This window comes from Lissotriton vulgaris, chromosome 7 (genome assembly GCF_964263255.1).
Source record: "Lissotriton vulgaris chromosome 7, aLisVul1.2, whole genome shotgun sequence".
In the NCBI taxonomy this organism is placed as follows: Eukaryota; Metazoa; Chordata; class Amphibia; order Caudata; family Salamandridae; genus Lissotriton; species Lissotriton vulgaris.
This window is the reverse complement of record NC_141695.1, coordinates 1,275,863,604-1,275,886,307: the sequence shown is the minus strand read 5'-3', so window position 1 is coordinate 1,275,886,307 and position 22,704 is coordinate 1,275,863,604. Positions and strand designations below refer to the sequence as shown.

The following is a 22,704-nucleotide window of genomic DNA, read 5'->3' as shown; positions in this document are numbered from 1 at the left end:
TGACAGAAAACTTTGATTGGGGCTTCCAAATCTCTAAATCTGCTCTCAAACTAACCCAGGTAATTTGGGGTATGAGCAAACTCCATAAAGTATCTGATTTTAAGCCGGCTGCTCCGGTCCTTGAAATATATAGACTCCAAGCTAGAATGGCCACAACCTATGGTGCTGAACTATGGGGCCACACAAATATATCCATTCTTTCAATGGTCGAGCATAGTTTTATGAGAAATCTGGTAGGATCACCACAAAGTACTCCACTCATTCCACTATGCTTGGATCTGGGGCTGGAGCCAATTGAAGAATTGGTAGCTGAGCGGCCTCTTCTATATTGGAAAAGGCTCTGGTCAGTACCTGAGTTAGCCTCCTATAGAGCAGAATTCCTGGAGGTTTGGACTCTTCTTAAAAGTAAAAATATCCCATGGCTGCTCCAAATAAGGGCTCTATGCTTGCAGATTGGCATGCCAGAGCTTTGGGAGACCCCTGCGTTGTGTTGTCCGGGTATCCCAAAATCAGATTTGCACAACCAGCTGTGGCGCCAGAATTCACTTGCCCTTCAGAGTTCAGCAACCTTGGGCAGGCTGACTGTAGAGTTCCTGCTAGTAAAAATGGATTCTCGCTTGGAGGAATTTCTAGATGTAATACAACCTCCACTAGCAAGGAAATTATACACTCAGTTAAGACACGGCAGCCTCCCGCTTAGGGATTTTGATAGTCAATGGGCAAATCTGGATAAGGAGGTCTGTCCGGCATGTAATTATAAATGCGAAGATGTCCCTCATGTATTGTTTTTTTGCCCAGCATATGCTTTGATAAGGAAGTGTTGGCTTACCCCCCTATGTAGGAACCTTGGGTTTAGAAATTTTGCACACGCATGTCGGGTTTTAACCTATGACACCCATCCCCGATAGTTTTTTCCGTATCCCGCTTTTTGTTTGGTATGTGGCGTAGAAGGAAAGCCTTTTTATGATTGTAATGTATTTAATACTATTTTCTTCATTGATAACTGTTGAGTTTAATTCTTTTTTAATAATTATCTCTCTATTTATTGTTTTAATCATCTGTGCCCTGTATGTATTTTATCTGCCATTTTATGATGCTTGACCGAAATAAAGTTATCAAAGTAAAGATAAAACCCTTTTACTTTCAGTGCATGCCTTGCTCCTCTCACCAGCCCACGAGCAGGTGGCCTGGGCGGGGGAACTATTGGCATTGGCATTGTAAATGACAATAGAAATTGCTTTAACTATCGCAAATGCAAGACCTATTGCATAGCAAATGCTATATTTGGAAAAGGACCCCATGCAGCGCTTTCACTTTAATGGCGGCCACGCCCCTTTCTTTAGGACCGGCTTGTCTAAATAAGGGGCACGGATGCCATTAAAGTGAAAGCGCGGTATGGGGCGCTTTTATAAAAAGAAGCATCTGTTTATCAAGTTGACAAATAAATGCTTTTTTTTGTAAAAGTGTCCCATGCCGCAGTTTTACTTTAATAGGGGCCGCGCACCTTCCTTTAGGCGAGCCGTGTCTAAAGAACGGGGAGTGGCCAACATTAAATTGAAAGCGTGGTATGGTGCGCTTGTAAACCAAAAACTGAATAGTAAGAAAAAAACAAACATGCAGTTGCTTTTGGGCCGCAAACAACAAACTAAAGGCACAACCACCACTGTATCAGTGTGGCGTTCTGTGCCAGGGAAAGAAATAAAGCATTGGGGGAGAGTGTGTCCTGCCTGCCATAGCAGGCAGGATCAAACCATTTAGTCAACTAGTGCTCGGAGGCTGTACTTAAAGCCTATCAAGCACCAACACGTGTAACAGGGGGTGTCCTGATGGGAGGTAAAAAAAATTAGACAAGGCAGTAGTAAGGAGGGACCACTAAACCTGTTGACCAATGAAAAAACACAGTTTACAAAGGACAATGACACAAGCCAATGAAACATATGAGCGGAGAGTGGGCGGAGCTTCAAGTCATACGTGGAAGAGGTGTGGCGCAGCGGCCAGGGTGACTGACGTTGGATGCCGTAGATCACAGTTCGATCCCCGGCTCCGGCCGCAGGGGTCTGCCCAGCACCATGTGACTCTGGGCAATAGCTTGCTTAATCTTCCCGACGGCCCCCAGCGCCTTGACACCTTCGGGTAATTGTTTGCGCTTTACAAATACTGGACACAATACTGGACATACATGAATACAGCATGCATCGCAGAGCGTGCACTGCTCAGGGTTGACCTACAAAGCCAAAATGAGACCTAGAAGTAGGACAGAGATGTGCGCAAAATTTGAGATGACTACTATAATTACAAATGTATATCATGCAGGACATTTGATTAATGCAAATCATGTTTCTTTAGACATTTAGTCTAAGCCTGCCCAGTTAAACACTCTCTGGGAAACTGTGAGTCTGGAATGCGAGCTCCTACCTTCAGGAAATATTTAATGGAATTAAGCTTCTCTGTATACTGGATTCGAGCTGTGTCTGCATTGGCAATAATAGATATCGCTGTTCCTACCATCCAGCTGTAAAATAGGGCTCCAGTCATCATTAGCAGGGTCGCTGTCACCACCTGTGGATTTGTGAGGTGGTGGAGAGAAAGTGGAGGATGAAACAAAAAGAACGATTTATTTGCCAGTGCGTCAAACCAGCCGGTTCAGAATAACGTTCACTATAATCCTATCCAACCCTCGAACTGCAGTGTTTACTGCAAACCACCCTTTTCAAGAACAGTGCACACTGTAAGCCAACTCTTCCACTGTAATGTTTATTTTAAACAAAGCATTCTAGTGCAGTGTAAACCAACCCTTTAAGTATAGTATACTGTAAATTCACTCTTCAAGTTCCCTGTATGCTGTAATCCAACCCTTCCAGTAGTGTCTATTGTCAAGACCCCTTGCTGTACATTGCACACTAAAGACACACCCTTCCAATGCAGTGTTTGCTGTAAACTAACACTCGTACTGACAGATTTGCAGTCAAAGGTAGTTTTACTTTGGCCAAATAATTTCGACATGTAGGTTTGTGGTTCGTCAGGTACATAGTGTAGCATTTCAGTATTCAAATATACAATAAAAAGGGTTTTCTGAGTCTCACCGTTTCAATAGCAGTGGGATAGATGTCTCCAAATCCGACATTACAAACCATTTGTGTTGAAAAGTATAAGGAGAGAGTATAGAAATCAAGCAATGACATGCTTTCTGTAAAATAAAGGAGAGACAGTGTAAAACGACTGAGCGCTCTGATAATGTAATTTTAACGCCACCACAGCAGGTAGTAAGAGTTTTTGTTTGCTGGCCATAACCGTTCATTTGAAGGAAAGCAAAAACACAAGTTCCATCATTTACTGATCAAGGTTATTCAACTTGTACAAAAGGACCATTAAAAAGACCTGTATCAACAAGAACACAATAACTTTTCATAATCTACTGTCACTTGCTCAAACCTGAAACAATCAACTTGGCTTTCTCCACTCCTTAACACTGTGAAAACCTACTTTTTCACAGAAAAGATGAAAAAATATGATGGAAATCATGAAAACGCGTGATTGACACATCACCCTTCAACAACATAGCATTAGTATTAATGGTGAACCTCAAAGTCCTGACACGATCGGTCGTTCTGGGAGGGGGGGGGGGGGGGGGGGCAGGAGGGGTCCCGATTTTTTTGTACATTTTGGACTCAAGTTTCCAGAATCCTTTGCTCCTGATACATTTGAAGGGGGGAGCCAAGTTCATGCACACGCAATACAATTCATCATTACTTTGACAAAAACCAGCAAGCCAGCTCACAACCATTGGCAACAGGGCAGCTTATTGTTCCGACCACATGCCGGTGGAGATATTTTGAGGCTCACACAAACACCAGAGTTCTTCAATGCAACTGAAAGAGTATTTCTTTCATTTCCTTTCTGGTCCCGATCATGTGACCAAAGATCACATGACAAGGATACATGAGTCACTTAAAAGGAGAGAATGAACAGACCTTGCTCAACATGCAGGGATACAGGGAGATGCTATGAGCGCTAGTGGATGCGTACGCTTGATGAAGTCAGGTCTTTTCTCTCCTAACTTTCTATCCCATTTTTCTACACTGATTAGCCGAATTGCTCTGCTAATGCAGAAAGTATTTTTTTTACAACAAAATGACTTACAAATATTTTGTTCCTCCTAGTGTGTGACTACAGCGTCCGTCCTCCCCTGATACCCCTAGATGCCTGTTGAAAGAACAAGTCATGTATGTAATAGGTCTGGTCTGTTTTTCCTTTATAAATGTATTTTCCTTAGTGCTACAAAAATATCAATTAAGCTGAGTTTCTAGATGTGGCGACAACTATTTTAAGGCAAACAGTTAGTTTTCACCTTAATACTAATAACCTATTTCATAATCTCACTACTGGGGTTGCTCCAAAAACACATGAGTGCCCATTAATGCCCAATCTGTGCCCCCACTTTTTTTCTCTTTTCAGTTGTAACCATACAAGGAAAAGGTACTATAAATATGGTCTGTATGCGTATGTGCATGTTTTTTTACTCTTTAATTGCATAGAAAATTAGCAAATTGCAAAAAGCAGGGTAAAAGCCTTGGTCCTGAAGAAAGCCTACTGACCCTTAAAGGGCTATATAAAGGCTGAAACGTGTCAACCTATTGGATGCATAGGAACATTAACTCCTAAATGCATCACACTAATCTATTTTAACCTAGCCCTAGATCCCAGAATAATAAATTTGTTACAAAAGATTTAAAGGCTACTCACTCAACCCTGCCTTCACTCACTGCTACCACTCAAAGAGCTCCACTTACAAATGTGTTGAGCCCACCCATTTATGTTCAGAGTCTGAGTGAGGGTCCAATGATGAAGCATGCCACAGGTGAGGTGGTACCGTTTGGGTGAGGACCCCATATATATATATATATATATATGACGCTCAGAATTTCCTTTCAAATCCTCAGAAAAAGTCGCAGCACTCAGGAGGGTACGGGTAACCACATTTTATTTCATATGCAGGAGCTACACAGACGCATTTCGGCGTGCTGCCTTCCTCCGTGTGTAAAGCACTAAGGGCCCGATTTCGGTAAACCCAGATTACCGATTCTTAAATACCGAATCATACCGATTCGGTATTTAAGAACTGGCAATCGGGATTTAGGTAATTTTACCGAATTCATTACAGAATTGGTAAGATTCGGTAATTACCGAATCGGTATTTACCGATTCGGTAATTGACATTCATTCCTATGGGCCAGGAGGCACATAGGAATGAATGTCAATTACAGAATCGGTAAATACCGATTCGGTAATTGGGGGAAACATTGAAGGATGGCAGTGTGGCACTTTGACACCCTGTTGCACCCCTCAATTGTGCATGGGTGCACATGTTGCAGACGTACATGCCCTTAGGGCATGTATGTCTGCAACATGGCACCGTTTTAAAAGCAAAAAAAATGCCTTTGAAAGGGTTTTTATTATTTACCACCAACTTCTAGTTGGTGGTAAATAACGACTTCTTAAACCCGTGTAGCACTGATTTAAGTGCTACCTACATGTCAAAATACAGAATCGGTAATTTTACCGATTCGGTATTTTACAGAATCGGTAAAATTACCGATTCTGTATTTTAACATGCCCCTACATCTCCATCTTCAAATACCGGTCGGTAACAGCCGAAATCGGCCGTTACCGACCGGTATTTGGCTGCATGATAAAACAGTTTTTTCATTACATCTCTGCATAGCATGGACATAAACATAGGACATTAACCCCTCATAGACACTGTGGGCGCCATCTTGCAATGGTGTTAAATACACAATTAATATCAATGCAGGAGCTACACAAAAACGTATTTGACCTACAGATAGGTGACTGCCCCGCGTCAGAGGGTATAAGTTATCATAATGTAATACATTAACATTGAATATATATATATATATATATATATATATATATATATATATATATATATATATATATATATATATATATATATATATATATATATATATATATATATATATATATATTGCATACAAATTGTCCTGTCGCAGCGGGAGCGCCGTTACAGCCGGTGCAAGTGATGGGACCAGGGCAGTGTCCCAGATTTGTATTAATACCAAAAAATCACTGCACTCGCCTTGGTTCAGTTGCAGTTCCTTTATTCAAAACGTGACAAAACACCTACGCGTTTCGAACCGTAGTTCGTGTTCACGGTAGCCAATTTGTGTAGTCCCTTCATTGTTTTTAATACAAATGTGCCTGAAAAACACGCCTCTCTGTTTTGGGGCATGCTGGGACATGTAGTTTTGCATTGATTAAGCCATCACTGTTTACAGTGTGAGTCATGGGTATTTGCTACATTAGGGCTAGTTAGGCGTTACAACATCCCAAAGCGGGCCCTCTGTTAGCCAGGGCAATTACGCTTGGTGACGCACATGATGACATGTGCGTATTAAGTCAGCCCCCCAAAATATAGAGGGTTGGCTTGCCTGATGTGTAACTAATATGGAGAAACTCCATTTCTTAATAAAGGGCTGAGTGCCCTACGTCCCCAATGTTGGCGTCCACCCATGACTGTATTTTAAGTTTAATAAAAAATTATTAAATGGCAAAATAAAAGTCAAACAATAATGATTTTACAGCTAACAACATGCAACTCTGTTATGGTGTCAGTGATAAGTGTAAATAAACATTCATCTGTATATTTAGAAGAACAGTAAGGAGAGGTCTCGATTTGCTGATCATAAGCATGTTTAGCAATGTTCTTTATATGTGTACATAAAGTTCCTCATCGCCATTGAGGCCTCCGGGTTGTTTGGTCTTAAACCTCATGATCAATTTTGATTCTAGTCTTCTTAGTTGTTGGATTCGGTTGCCACCTCTAACATTTGGTGCGATCATGGCTAAACCAAAGTATCTGACGTCCTGCCATGTTCTATTCTCATGGTAGACAAGATGTTTCGCGATGGCATATGAATTGTCATGATTCTGGATTGCGCGGATATGTTGTAAAATCCGTATTTTCAAGGAACAGGTGGTACTACCAATGTAGGATTTTCCACAAAAGCATTGGATCATGTACACTACAAAGGAAGAGTCACAGTTGATGTTGCCGTTGATTACAAAACTCTTTCCACTTGCGTCTTTTAGACTTTTCATATTTCGTCCTATTTTGCAAGCTTTACAATTTGGGCATTTGTTGAAGCCTTGTTTTCTAGTTTCCAACCAGGATGGTATTTTTTTGTACTCGAAGTGACTTTGAGTCAGTTCGTCTGCTAGATTACGTGCCCTTCTGTAGGAGACCAATGGGTAGTCTCCTATGGTTGTTCCAATGTCCGGGTCTTTCTTGAGTACTGGCCAGTACTTTTTCATTGCATTTTGAATTTTATAACTTTCCTTACTAAATGTCATTATCATCCTAGGTTGGTTAGATTTGTCATATTCAGCTAGTTGCGAAGGCATGGGGTGTTTCTTCGGTATCAGAGTTTCTGCTCTGGTTTTTCTTCTTGCTCTTATTTCACAGTTTATTAAATCCGCTTGTTTGTATCCTCTTTGTCTGAAGCGTTCTTTTGTTTCTTTAAATTTCAGTTCCATCTCTTTTTCCTCAGAACAATTTCTTTTCATCCGTAAAAGTTCTCCATACGGGATGCTTTTCACAAGTTTTTGAGGGTGGAAGCTTAATCCGTGCAGGATGCTGTTTGTGGCAGTTTCTTTCCTGTGAACGGTTGTTTGGATTTTATCTCCTGCGATGTATACTTTAGTATCCAGAAACACAGTTTCTTTGGGGTTGATGGTGTATGTGAACTTCAATCCCACTGAGTTCTGATTGAGGATATTGAAAAAGGTGACAAATTCATTTTCAGTGCCCTTCCACAGGAGGAACAAATCGTCTATAAAGCGTAGCCAGAGTGCTACTTTGGCCATATGGTGTTCGTTTTCTTCACTCCAAGCTACGCATTTCTCCCACCACCCCATGGTGAGATTAGCGTAGCTTGGAGAAAATGACACTCCCATAGCTGTTCCGCAGCATTGTTTGTAGATTGATTTATTGAATATGAAGATGTTGTTATGTAAGCACAGGCTTATCATTTCTGTGATCATTTTTGAATGTTCTCTTTGGGAGATAGGTTGCTGGTCCAGGAAGTATTTCATTGCTGTTAGACCAATGTTGTGGTCTATTGACGTGTAAAGTGAGACCACATCGATCGTCACCAATAGGTAGTCCGGTTGCCATTCAGTTTCCATTAGTATGCGAATAAAATCGCCAGTATCCTTTATGTGTGAACTGAGAGTTGGTACAATTGGGGCAATGAAATAGTCTACGTAGCTAGATACGTTCTCGTACAGACCTCCACAACTGGAGATTATTGGCCTCCCAGGGGGCTTGTTCAGAGTCTTGTGTACTTTTGGTAAAAAGTAAATTGTTGGGAGGATCGGATTTTCCACCATTAGGTATTTCTTTTCTCTGTCTGTGATGAGGCCATTTGAGAACCAACCATCTAGCTTGGTTTGTAGTTCAAATTTCATATCTTCAGTTGGATTTTTCTTAAGTACTGTATAATTCGTCTGGTTAGTTAATTGACGCATGGCTTCTTCCAAGTAATTTGCTTTATCCAAGATCACTATGTTCCCGCCCTTGTCCGCAGGTTTTATTTCTATTTGGACATTGTTCTTGAGACTTGAGATAGCTTGGCGTTCTCCAATTGTTAGATTTTCTTTCCTCTTTTTATTGAAGTTTTTCGGCATTTCTTCAATCTCATTGGTCACTAGATCGTGAAAGATGTCAATTTTATTGCCGGGATACAAGATCGGGCAAAATTTAGATTTGGGTTTGAAAATCGTTGGTTGTCTTGCGTTGGTTCGAATGTTCATTTCTTCCAGTACTTGTGTGTCAGAAGTGTTTGTTCGTTCAATTTCATTCGCCAGTTCATAAGCCACTCTTAGTTGTGGGACTTCCGAAATTAGATATTGGTCATTTGTTGCACTCTGTTGTCTTTCTTGTGGCACAATGGATGTATTAGTGCTTCGTTTGGAAAATAATTTTTTCAGTTTTAATTTTCTTGTATATTTATACAGGTCTATCTTTGTTTCTGTTAAGTCATGATGAGTTTCTGGACAGAAGGAAAGCCCCTTATTTAGTAATTTAATTTCTGTGATTGTTGGGTTATATTTGGAGAGATTTATTACTAAATTTGGGGTCTGGTTGCATTGTGATCCTATTTCCTCCTGTTCGTGCGGACTCTGAGGTTGTAACGGCTTCCATCCACGTTTGCCGCGTCTGGTTTTGCGCTTACGTTTCCTGGAGCTTGTGTTTTTCTTCCTCTGGATCGGTTCTGATACTGTCCTCTGCCTCTGGTGTTGCTTTGAGGAGTTTGCTGCACATGATAGAGCAGCTGGATTTCGTCTAAAAAAGACATTTTACGTAGACCTGGGCGTCTTTGTTCGCCTTCGCTCCAGTCGGATTCCGAGCCGCTGGTTTGTTCGCCTGGGGTCAGTGTTCCTGTTGCCCATTGCTGTTTGTAAATGTCATATTTCCTGGCAAACGTTAGAATTGTGCCATATTTATAATCATCCTTATCACGGCGGAATTTACGTTCTTTGCGGTTTTGTACATCCTCCTCATGGTTGTCTAGATTCTTTTCCATTTCGCTCCTTAATTTTTTGATTGTGCCACTTTCTTCGTTCAGAGCAGTTATTTTGGATTCTATGTCTGCAATTCTTTTATGTAGATCCTCAACTTCTATTCTTGCATATTTTATAATTATGAGCATCATGTTTTTAGAGCAGCTCATGTTGTTGTTGCCCCATTCTTCGAGCATTTCGGGCTTTGTGTCAGGATGGTTTGGCAAGGTGAAGATACGCAAACCCCTAGGTACCATTTTTAGTTCCACATATTTCTCTAATGTTAGGATTTCCCACTCTCTTGAGATTTCCTTTCTCATCAGTTTTTCAAGTTGGGTGAATAGCACTTTACAATTGGTTGGGGTCGGTTGCGGTGCTATCACTGTTTCGTCTCTGTTTTCTGGAGCTGCATCTGTTTGAAAAATGCTTTCTGCCTTTGTGACTCTTTTGACTCTCCTGTCTTCCATTATGTATTCGTTTTCACTGTCACTTTAAGTCGATTTGCAAATGTTTGTTAAAGGTTTAGGCTTTTGTTGGGACGTTTTCACTGTTGGCTTTAATGTTCGTAATCAAAGAGGTGGGTAATTTGTAGTATACCCCTTGTCACTGTTAGTTGCTGCAACCAAGGGACGGAGTCACAATACAGGTACCGAATGTTAATTACTTCTTGTTGAATGTTTGTTTGTCGGCTTGTGGCTCGTATCGCTGCGCCTAGCTTGGTGAAAGATATCACTGTCGCGTGTCTCTTACCTGGGAGACTCCCGGTCCGCGCTGGGTCCTCCGACTCGGCGCGTTCGGCGCTCAACCTGGTAAACCACGATGTTGTTTTCTCTGCCGGTTTCAGTCGCAAGGCAGATCCATCCGCTGTTAGTCGATCCGCGGTCAATCCACGGGCAAGAGCATAGGCGGGCTCTCCGCTGTATGTGAATACTGCATACAAATTGTCCTGTCGCAGCGGGAGCGCCGTTACAGCCAGTGCAAGTGATGGGACCAGGGCAGTGTCCCAGATTTGTATTAATACCAAAAAATCACTGCACTCGCCTTGGTTCAGTTGCAGTTCCTTTATTCAAAACGTGACAAAACACCTACGCGTTTCGAACCGTAGTTCGTGTTCACGGTAGCCAATTTGTGTAGTCCCTTCATTGTTTTTAATACAAATGTGCCTGAAAAACACGCCTCTCTGTTTTGGGGCATGCTGGGACATGTAGTTTTGCATTGATTAAGCCATCACTGTTTACAGTGTGAGTCATGGGTATTTGCTACATTAGGGCTAGTTAGGCGTTACAACATCCCAAAGCGGGCCCTCTGTTAGCCAGGGCAATTACGCTTGGTGACGCACATGATGACATGTGCGTATTAAGTCAGCCCCCCGAAATATAGAGGGTTGGCTTGCCTGATGTGTAACTAATATGGAGTTTCTCCATATTAGTTACACATCAGGCAAGCCTGGCTAACAGAGGGCCCGCTTTGGGATGTTGTAACGCCTAACTAGCCCTAATGTAGCAAATACCCATGACTCACACTGTAAACAGTGATGGCTTAATCAATGCAAAACTACATGTCCCAGCATGCCCCAAAACAGAGAGGCGTGTTTTTCAGGCACATTTGTATTAAAAACAATGAAGGGACTACACAAATTGGCTACCGTGAACACGAACTACGGTTCGAAACGCGTAGGTGTTTTGTCACGTTTTGAATAAAGGAACTGCAACTGAACCAAGGCGAGTGCAGTGATTTTTTGGTATTAATACAAATCTGGGACACTGCCCTGGTCCCATCACTTGCACCGGCTGTAACGGCGCTCCCGCTGCGACAGGACAATTTGTATGCAGTATTCACATACAGCGGAGAGCCCGCCTATGCTCTTGCCCGTGGATTGACCGCGGATCGACTAACAGCGGATGGATCTGCCTTGCGACTGAAACCGGCAGAGAAAACAACATCGTGATTTACCAGGTTGAGCGCCGAACGCGCCGAGTCGGAGGACCCAGCGCGGACCGGGAGTCTCCCAGGTAAGAGACACGCGACAGTGATATCTTTCACCAAGCTAGGCGCAGCGATACGAGCCACAAGCCGACAAACAAACATTCAACAAGAAGTAATTAACATTCGGTACCTGTATTGTGACTCCGTCCCTTGGTTGCAGCAACTAACAGTGACAAGGGGTATACTACAAATTACCCACCTCTTTGATTACGAACATTAAAGCCAACAGTGAAAACGTCCCAACAAAAGCCTAAACCTTTAACAAACATTTGCAATTCGACTTAAAGTGACAGTGAAAACGAATACATAATGGAAGACAGGAGAGTCAAAAGAGTCACAAAGGCAGAAAGCATTTTTCAAACAGATGCAGCTCCAGAAAACAGAGACGAAACAGTGATAGCACCGCAACCGACCCCAACCAATTGTAAAGTGCTATTCACCCAACTTGAAAAACTGATGAGAAAGGAAATCTCAAGAGAGTGGGAAATCCTAACATTAGAGAAATATGTGGAACTAAAAATGGTACCTAGGGGTTTGCGTATCTTCACCTTGCCAAACCATCCTGACACAAAGCCCGAAATGCTCGAAGAATGGGGCAACAACAACATGAGCTGCTCTAAAAACATGATGCTCATAATTATAAAATATGCAAGAATAGAAGTTGAGGATCTACATAAAAGAATTGCAGACATAGAATCCAAAATAACTGCTCTGAACGAAGAAAGTGGCACAATCAAAAAATTAAGGAGCGAAATGGAAAAGAATCTAGACAACCATGAGGAGGATGTACAAAACCGCAAAGAACGTAAATTCCGCCGTGATAAGGATGATTATAAATATGGCACAATTCTAACGTTTGCCAGGAAATATGACATTTACAAACAGCAATGGGCAACAGGAACACTGACCCCAGGCAAACAAACCAGCGGCTCGGAATCCGACTGGAGCGAAGGCGAACAAAGACGCCCAGGTCTACGTAAAATGTCTTTTTTAGACGAAATCCAGCTGCTCTATCATGTGCAGCAAACTCCTCAAAGCAACACCAGAGGCAGAGGACAGTATCAGAACCGATCCAGAGGAAGAAAAACACAAGCTCCAGGAAACGTAAGCGCAAAACCAGACGCGGCAAACGTGGATGGAAGCCGTTACAACCTCAGAGTCCGCACGAACAGGAGGAAATAGGATCACAATGCAACCAGACCCCAAATTTAGTAATAAATCTCTCCAAATATAACCCAACAATCACAGAAATTAAATTACTAAATAAGGGGCTTTCCTTCTGTCCAGAAACTCATCATGACTTAACAGAAACAAAGATAGACCTGTATAAATATACAAGAAAATTAAAACTGAAAAAATTCTTTTCCAAACGAAGCACTAATACATCCATTGTGCCACAAGAAAGACAACAGAGTGCAACAAATGACCAATATCTAATTTCGGAAGTCCCACAACTAAGAGTGGCTTATGAACTGGCGAATGAAATTGAACGAACAAACACTTCTGACACACAAGTACTGGAAGAAATGAACATTCGAACCAACGCAAGACAACCAACGATTTTCAAACCCAAATCTAAATTTTGCCCGATCTTGTATCCCGGCAATAAAATTGACATCTTTCACGATCTAGTGACCAATGAGATTGAAGAAATGCCGAAAAACTTCAATAAAAAGAGGAAAGAAAATCTAACAATTGGAGAACGCCAAGCTATCTCAAGTCTCAAGAACAATGTCCAAATAGAAATAAAACCTGCGGACAAGGGCGGGAACATAGTGATCTTGGATAAAGCAAATTACGTGGAAGAAGCCATGCGTCAATTAACTAACCAGACGAATTATACAGTACTTAAGAAAAATCCAACTGAAGATATGAAATTTGAACTACAAACCAAGCTAGATGGTTGGTTCTCAAATGGCCTCATCACAGACAGAGAAAAGAAATACCTAATGGTGGAAAATCCGATCCTCCCAACAATTTACTTTTTACCAAAAGTACACAAGACTCTGAACAAGCCCCCTGGGAGGCCAATAATCTCCAGTTGTGGAGGTCTGTACGAGAACGTATCTAGCTACGTAGACTATTTCATTGCCCCAATTGTACCAACTCTCAGTTCACACATAAAGGATACTGGCGATTTTATTCGCATACTAATGGAAACTGAATGGCAACCGGACTACCTATTGGTGACGATCGATGTGGTCTCACTTTACACGTCAATAGACCACAACATTGGTCTAACAGCAATGAAATACTTCCTGGACCAGCAACCTATCTCCCAAAGAGAACATTCAAAAATGATCACAGAAATGATAAGCCTGTGCTTACATAACAACATCTTCATATTCAATAAATCAATCTACAAACAATGCTGCGGAACAGCTATGGGAGTGTCATTTTCTCCAAGCTACGCTAATCTCACCATGGGGTGGTGGGAGAAATGCGTAGCTTGGAGTGAAGAAAACGAACACCATATGGCCAAAGTAGCACTCTGGCTACGCTTTATAGACGATTTGTTCCTCCTGTGGAAGGGCACTGAAAATGAATTTGTCACCTTTTTCAATATCCTCAATCAGAACTCAGTGGGATTGAAGTTCACATACACCATCAACCCCAAAGAAACTGTGTTTCTGGATACTAAAGTATACATCGCAGGAGATAAAATCCAAACAACCGTTCACAGGAAAGAAACTGCCACAAACAGCATCCTGCACGGATTAAGCTTCCACCCTCAAAAACTTGTGAAAAGCATCCCGTATGGAGAACTTTTACGGATGAAAAGAAATTGTTCTGAGGAAAAAGAGATGGAACTGAAATTTAAAGAAACAAAAGAACGCTTCAGACAAAGAGGATACAAACAAGCGGATTTAATAAACTGTGAAATAAGAGCAAGAAGAAAAACCAGAGCAGAAACTCTGATACCGAAGAAACACCCCATGCCTTCGCAACTAGCTGAATATGACAAATCTAACCAACCTAGGATGATAATGACATTTAGTAAGGAAAGTTATAAAATTCAAAATGCAATGAAAAAGTACTGGCCAGTACTCAAGAAAGACCCGGACATTGGAACAACCATAGGAGACTACCCATTGGTCTCCTACAGAAGGGCACGTAATCTAGCAGACGAACTGACTCAAAGTCACTTCGAGTACAAAAAAATACCATCCTGGTTGGAAACTAGAAAACAAGGCTTCAACAAATGCCCAAATTGTAAAGCTTGCAAAATAGGACGAAATATGAAAAGTCTAAAAGACGCAAGTGGAAAGAGTTTTGTAATCAACGGCAACATCAACTGTGACTCTTCCTTTGTAGTGTACATGATCCAATGCTTTTGTGGAAAATCCTACATTGGTAGTACCACCTGTTCCTTGAAAATACGGATTTTACAACATATCCGCGCAATCCAGAATCATGACAATTCATATGCCATCGCGAAACATCTTGTCTACCATGAGAATAGAACATGGCAGGACGTCAGATACTTTGGTTTAGCCATGATCGCACCAAATGTTAGAGGTGGCAACCGAATCCAACAACTAAGAAGACTAGAATCAAAATTGATCATGAGGTTTAAGACCAAACAACCCGGAGGCCTCAATGGCGATGAGGAACTTTATGTACACATATAAAGAACATTGCTAAACATGCTTATGATCAGCAAATCGAGACCTCTCCTTACTGTTCTTCTAAATATACAGATGAATGTTTATTTACACTTATCACTGACACCATAACAGAGTTGCATGTTGTTAGCTGTAAAATCATTATTGTTTGACTTTTATTTTGCCATTTAATAATTTTTTATTAAACTTAAAATACAGTCATGGGTGGACGCCAACATTGGGGACGTAGGGCACTCAGCCCTTTATTAAGAAATGGAGTTTCTCCATATTAGTTACACATCAGGCAAGCCAACCCTCTATATTTCGGGGGGCTGACTTAATACGCACATGTCATCATGTGCGTCACCAAGCGTAATTGCCCTGGCTAACAGAGGGCCCGCTTTGGGATGTTGTAACGCCTAACTAGCCCTAATGTAGCAAATACCCATGACTCACACTGTAAACAGTGATGGCTTAATCAATGCAAAACTACATGTCCCAGCATGCCCCAAAACAGAGAGGCGTGTTTTTCAGGCACATTTGTATTAAAAACAATGAAGGGACTACACAAATTGGCTACCGTGAACACGAACTACGGTTCGAAACGCGTAGGTGTTTTGTCACGTTTTGAATAAAGGAACTGCAACTGAACCAAGGGGAGTGCAGTGATTTTTTGGTATTAATATATATATATATATAATAGTTACTTACCAGTAATCTGTGGTTCTCCATAGGTGTCTTTCATAGATTCACATGCCTGAATTATTCCCCGTCGTCGGAGTGGGAGTCCGATGGTACATTTATGTATCGCGTATTTGTATAGAGCTAGCTGTCACCCCCTTTGACTCTTTTAGACCATACGCGATGTTACACTGCCACAATGTTTGCACTATCCTAGGAAACAGGTGAGTTTTCAATCCTTTTTTAAAGGAGGAATGTTCCCCAGCGCTCCTTAAAAACAAAGGTAAGGAATTCCACAGTTTGGCTGCAGTAAATCCGAAGGAACGGCCGCCCATCCGAATCCTCGAGATTTTAGGAACTACCACCAGGTATGCCGACGATGATCGCAGAGGTCTGGCTGGCTTGTACCAAGAAAAAAGCTCCTGTAGCGGGACAGGCCCCTGACCATGAAGGGCCCTGAAAGTTATACAGGATGCTTTAAAGTAAATGCGCTGGTGGATAGGCAACCAATGGAGATCCATGAGCGCCAGGGAGGAGGAATCAGAACGCAGCCGAGAAAGAGCTGTAGGTTTGGTCCAAACATAACACCTAGATTCTGGGCAGAAACTGCCACTGCAGCAGTACCCTGAGAGGAGGAGGGCCAAAAGTCCGTCGGCAGGGGCAGGGGGGTACGGTCCATGGAACAATGCAGCTCCTCGGTTTTAGAGCTGTTAAATTGAAGGGAATTTTGACGCAGCCATTCCACAGTGGCTGTCATGCAACGATGAAAAGTCTCCTGAGACACGGCATCACTACCTTCAAAAGAGAAGATAAGCAGCGTGTCATCAGCATAGTTGATGACCGAGATACCAAAAGACTTGATCAGGCTTACCAGAGGGCAGAGATAAAGATTAAATAAAATAGGGCTAATTGCCGATCCCTTGGGCACGCCTTGCCCCACTTTTTTGACGTCAGATCTATAAGGCGGCAAGGCTACTACCTGGTGTCTATTGTGAAGATAGGAAACCAGCCAGTCTCGGGCTAAGCCGGCCACCCCAATTTCCTCCAGTCTGCTAACAGGAATATTATGGCTGACCGTATCAAACGCGGCCGACATATCAAGCAGCACTAGAAAGGCTGCCTGACCAGAGTTGACTCGCGAGCGAAGATCGTCCAGGACGACCACCAATGCGGACTCAGTGCCATGAGCTGGCCTGAAACCAAAGTGAGGCACGTCCAGGCAGATATTAGTTTCCAAAAAGCTGGACAGATGTTTAGTGACCAGCTTCTCCAAGATCTTAATGGGAAAGGGAAGCAACGAGATAGGCCGGTAGTTCGCCGAACATGTAGGATCCAGCATTGCCTTCTTCAAAAGAGGAGAGACCACAGCCAGTTTCCAACATTCAGGAACCCGGGCGGTGCTAAGGGACTGGCAGCAGATGGCATGAATAGGAGGAAAGAGTTCCTCTTGAAACGTTTTCCAAAGTTTATGAGGTAACGGGTCCAAGGGAGATCCCGAGGACACACCATTAGCCAAAAGGCAGAAATCCTCAAAGGAAGGGAGAGGGAAACTACCCAGCCGTGCCAGCCTCCCGGCTTCCTCAAAGGCCCCAGGGATAGATATAGGTGCCAAGTCAGACGGAGGCTGGGGGCGAGGGGTAGCGGGATCACAAAGATTGCTCAAAATAGTGGCAATCTTATCCTCAAAAGCCTTTGCCAAAGAGTCACATAAGGATTGAGACGCCGGGATGTTATTGGTGGCACAGGCAGGATGAGAGAGATCCTTAATGATTTTAAACAGGGTCTGAGATTTATTCACTGCCTGCGACAGCGTCTCCTCAAGAAACCTTGCTTTAGCGCACTTAATCTGCGCTTTATAGTCCAGCAGTGCCTGTTTAATAAGTGCTTTGTCTGACTCGAGATACTGTTTCCACATGCTTGCACCGGAGTTTCAGCTGGAGAACATCTTTTGAATACCAAGGCATGGCAAGTTTGGACCTATCCCTTGCTTTCCGCAATGGGACCATTTTATCCAAAGAATCTGTAATTTGCCGGCTAAGGATCACATAGCTCTCCTCTACACTTCCTCCTAGGGTGAATCCCCCTGAAAGCAGAATTGGTAAGCTCGAGTGTTTCAAAAGCCTAGACCATTGCCTACTAAGTTTAGGGGTAGCTCCCTTACTCCCACTCCTCAAGGTGTCAGTAGGGAGAAGGGAGAAATGAACAAGAGCATGGTCCGTCCAGCATTGGGGAATTATATCCCTAACCAAAACCTGACTGACGTCCCCAAAAATCAAATCTAGAACATGACCCTTTAGATTATTCTGGGACAGCACCAGCTGCTGTAGGTGTATATTACAGCAGGCCTGGCACAGAGCTCTATAAGCTGAATCCAAAGGCCCATTCGGCCATAGATTAAAATCTTCCAGAATCATTAGCCTGGCGTGAGTATTGGAAAGATCGTAGATAAGGTCTACCAGCTTAGATACGGCTGACAAAGCATTGCCCGGGGGTCTGTAGCACAACAGCCCCAAATGCAATACACCTCCCTGTCCTTTTAAGGAAAAGCAAACCCAGGACTTCCTTAATCTCCAACAGAGAAAGGTCCAATGTGTCCCTAAAAATAAGACCTATGCCACCCCCTCTGTTCCCTACACGGGGGTTGTGCCTAACTTTATAACCCGCGGTACAGGCTAAGCCCAGTTCCACCACGCTGTAAACTCTAGTCCATGTCTGTCAGGAAAAGCACATCTAACTCATATAGTTCAATGAGGAGTGCAATTTCCACATGATGCTTGCTAAGAGATCTAACATTAAGCAAGCCGCAGGACAGCGTCTCCAATCGACTGGCGGTGTTGTCAGACCAACAACTCAGCTTGGAGCGTGAATTGAGTCTTATGACCTCATCTCTAGAGTATGCTAAGCGGGTGGGTGCTGAGGAAGCAGCATTTCCGGCGCCGGGCGCAACCTGTGTGTGAATGGGCGCAAACGGGCTTACCTCTGGCGCACCTCCGGCGCCCATCGGTGCGTCTGCTGCGCGCCGGCGCTGCATGCTTGAGTACTATGCATGTTAAATATCCATAGGCGTGTGAATCCTACGAGGGGACCTCTAGCCCCACAACCGATATGGCGCCCGCAAATCGGCACCGACCTGGTTTCCCCCACCCAAGCAATAGCAATACTTATACCATAATCACCTAAAAACCTTGGTAACATAAAACCAGGAAATAATGTAGACCTAAGCTACAAGGAAAAAACTTCCACACCTATGACTTTCATAGTCATTATATATAGTCCAAACTGCAGCCAATCAGGCGACAGCACCCACCAGAATGTTCTCCCCAGAGGCTCAGGCTCTCAGATTTTCTCGCACAAGAGTGAACCAGGAGATAGGAGCGTAAAACCAGCCTCTGAGGGGAGGTGGGTGGGTTGCATGTGAATCTATGAAAGACACCAATACTGGAGAATTACAGATTACAGGTAAGTAACTATTGTTCTCCTCCAGTATTGGGGTGTCTTTCATAGATTCACATGCCTGAATCAGAGTAGATAGCAGTGTATCCCCATAATGTTCGTAAGACGCTCCTTGTACCATAGTATATATATGCGTGAACAAATATATATATGAATACAGACATAATGCAACAAAGTATTAATAATGTTACAAGCTTGCATGAATACCTTTGTGCTCAACATATGCAGAAGAATTTAAAAAAAAACATACAGTAAGTTTGTCAAAAGCGTCTAAGAAAGAGCATAGTGGAGGAGGGAGAACGGAGGCTCACCTTATTTAAAAAGATTGTGGAGAACAGCTTGTCCCACTGACGTATCTGCGTCACTTTAAGCCTCCAAACAGTAGTGCTTGGTAAAAGTGTACCTGCTGGACCAAGTTGCCGCTCTGCAGATCTGATGGAGAGTCACACCGGCAAAAAGAGCGGTAGATGAGGCGATTGCTCTTGTAGAATGCGCTCACTGGGTTGTCTGCAAAGGTCTTCTCCCCTGTTGATGGCAAGGACAAATCGCAGCAGAAATCCAACGAGCTATGGTCTGTTTGGATACGGAGTAACCTTGACATAACCTCCCGTATGCCACAAACAGTTGGTCTGATTTACGAATTGCTGCAGTTCGTTAAAGATAGAACTTGAGACATTGTCTGATGTCAAGGGAATGCAAGGCTCTTTTCTCAGGTGATTGAGGATTTGGAAAGAATGTTTTCATAATTATTGGTTCATTTAGGTGAAAGTCCGCAGGCACCTTAGGCATGAAACTGGGGTTGGTGCATAGCACCACTGAATTAGAGGTGAATTGAATAAAAGGTGGCATAATAGTGAATGTTTGAATGTCACTGACTCTCCTTGCTGATGTTACAGCCAACAGCAAAGAAACTTTCCATGAAAGGAACTTTGAATCCACTTTATGAAATGGCTCAAAAGGGCGTCGCATAAATTGTGCAAGCACCATATTTAGATGCCAGGATGGAGGTGGACGCCGAATAGGGGGAAACATCCGAAATAATCCCTTGAAGAACTGCTGAATGACTCTAGTAGAGTAGAGAGAATTGGAACCATCCTGTCGGAACCTTGAAATAGCTGCAAGGAATACTTTCAAAGTGGAATGGGATAAACCTGATCTTGGCAAGTGAAGGAAGAACTGTAAGATCTGTTCTGGTTTTGCATGAATTGGATGTGTATTGGCAGATTGGCACCACATGCAAAATCTTTTCCATTTAAGTTTGTATGTCTTAATCGTATCAGGTGCTCGAGCATTGGCTTAAACTTCCTGACAGAACGCAGGAATATTTAGGTGTGCGAATTCAAGGTGTTGAGGAGCCAGGCTGCTAATCTCAAGGATGTTGTGTCCGGATGACAGATCTGTCCATTCTGGATGGACAGAAGGCTCGGTATTGGTGGAACTGAATGGGGTCGCATTCTGAAAGGAGGAGAAGCTCGGTGAACAAGAATTGGCGAGGCCATCTGGGAGCAATGAGAATCAGGCGGCAAGGCTGTTTCTTCATCTTGCGGATAACTCTGGGAACCAACAGAATCCAATGAAAGGCGTAGGCATATATTTGTGACCAATTCATCGAAAGTGCATTCCCGCATGAGTCCTTGTGGGGAAGCCAGCTTGCAAAGTGTGAGTAATAGCAAGTAAGGGATGCCTCTGACACCATAGATTAGACACTTAATTTAGTCCAATGTCGTAGTTTATTGACATTGTCATCAATTTTACTTTTGCATTTTTCTTCAAAGCTATTCAGTAGTACACAATTGGGTGTTAGCACTTAGCTTGTCATCATCTCCTTTGATAAGAAACACATTCAACATATATCAAAACAGTGAATTCAAAACATGGACATTTTCGACATTATTCTACACAATATTTAACAATACTAGACATATATAGAATTTTTACAAAAATCTGTTATCGAGTCCTACTTGAAATCAATAGAATAATAGTCTTTGGGATATAAATGCTTCTCCACAAAGAGATAATCAATATTGGCCTGTGTTAGGTCGGAGAGTCCTTTTTAAGAGAAGTTTTTTATGGCCGTAGTGTGAGATGCGTCTCTCACTAGATGTCCTGTTGGTTTATCAGGTCATAAGGCTTGCATTTCTCCTGGCCTAGATGATGGTAAGCCTACGCGTTTCGACCTTATATGAAACAGGCAAGAATTAGGGTGAAAAAGGTCTTCATCAGGGCTCAATGTTGTTCATGTAGGACATTGGGTTACACCTGTGGGGGTGTAAAAGGGGGGGGGTTTAGTTTAAGGTCATTAGTTTATATACAATACATTAAACTCTTTTTAATTGCATTTACAGTGATAGGGGTCACGTACCCTGTGTGTGAAAGAGGAGGATTCTTCTTGTATTATTGTCGTTATGTCGATCGCTGAGCCCAGCGTCGTGACGTTTTTTCTTAGGTTGACCAGCAGTGTGGCATCTTTACTTGAATGGATCGTATGTGCACTGGTCAAAAGAGAGAAAAAGAAAGTATTGACTTTCAGGCTATTATATATGATTTAGGAGCCTGTTTAGAGGAAAAAATCACTTAAAGAATGTTTTACTCGAGTTTGCCTCGAGGTTGCTCGGCAAATGTCTGGTTTTTTGCACCGGAACTCGAGGGTAATTCGTGGGAGACCTGCCATTGATGCATGCGTTGGGGGCCTTTGCCCTGGCTGACTGGTCGTACCTGCTATCGTTCTTTTAGATTCCTCCCGACACTCGTGGGTTACTCGGCGGCGTCTGCTCGCTGTGTAGCGTTCCTTCCGTCGGGCTCACTATTTCCGGATGTTAGTGGAAAGCCTTGACGATTGGTTCTTTTTTAAGGATGTTTGGCACAACTGTGTCCGTATTGGTCGGACGCCTTCACTGTGCTGGAAGCCCGTTTTTGATTGGTGACTTGTTGCTTGGATACATGACGCTAGGCACTGCCTCGAGTTTCATGTCGGCTTTGTTCCTGTTGTAGCTTTGGAGGAAGTCTTTTATGTGCTCGATGTCTTTGGGACTGAAAATTTTCGATAGATTGTTCAGGGCTCGCTGTATCCTTTGCTGCTGAGATCGTGCGGTTCCGGTTAGTTATGACTTAATCCGAATTGGTCAATTGCCTGTACTTGAGCCTGTTACTGATTGGTGGAAGGTTGCTATGATACGGGACGCTGGCTGCATTTCCTAATTTTATAGCGACTCTGGACGCGTCCCGGCAGGCTGATGTCTTCACACAAGTGGTTTATTATATGTACGAAATCTTAGCAGCGTTTCATTTCATATAGGGGTTCATTCGGGGCGCATTGTGTTACTTGCAGCTGGATGCTTCTGTTGCTCGTTGGTGCGCCGAGATTTGGAGATTCCTC

General features: G+C 42.9%; 1 protein-coding gene across 1 annotated transcript in view; it reads right to left on the bottom strand.

Annotated features, from left to right (window-relative positions):
- LOC147703391 (uncharacterized) overlaps window positions 1-22,704 on the bottom strand; it is a 9,287,842-nt gene that overhangs the window by 2,095,603 nt on the left and 7,169,535 nt on the right. Inside the window, exons 28-29 of the mRNA XM_086931832.1 lie at window positions 3,084-3,187; window positions 2,416-2,559 (exon numbers count right to left, since the gene is read on the bottom strand). Of these exons, the coding sequence (XP_086787958.1) occupies window positions 2,416-2,559; window positions 3,084-3,187 (248 nt within the window). The remainder of the gene's footprint in view (window positions 1-2,415; window positions 2,560-3,083; window positions 3,188-22,704) is intronic.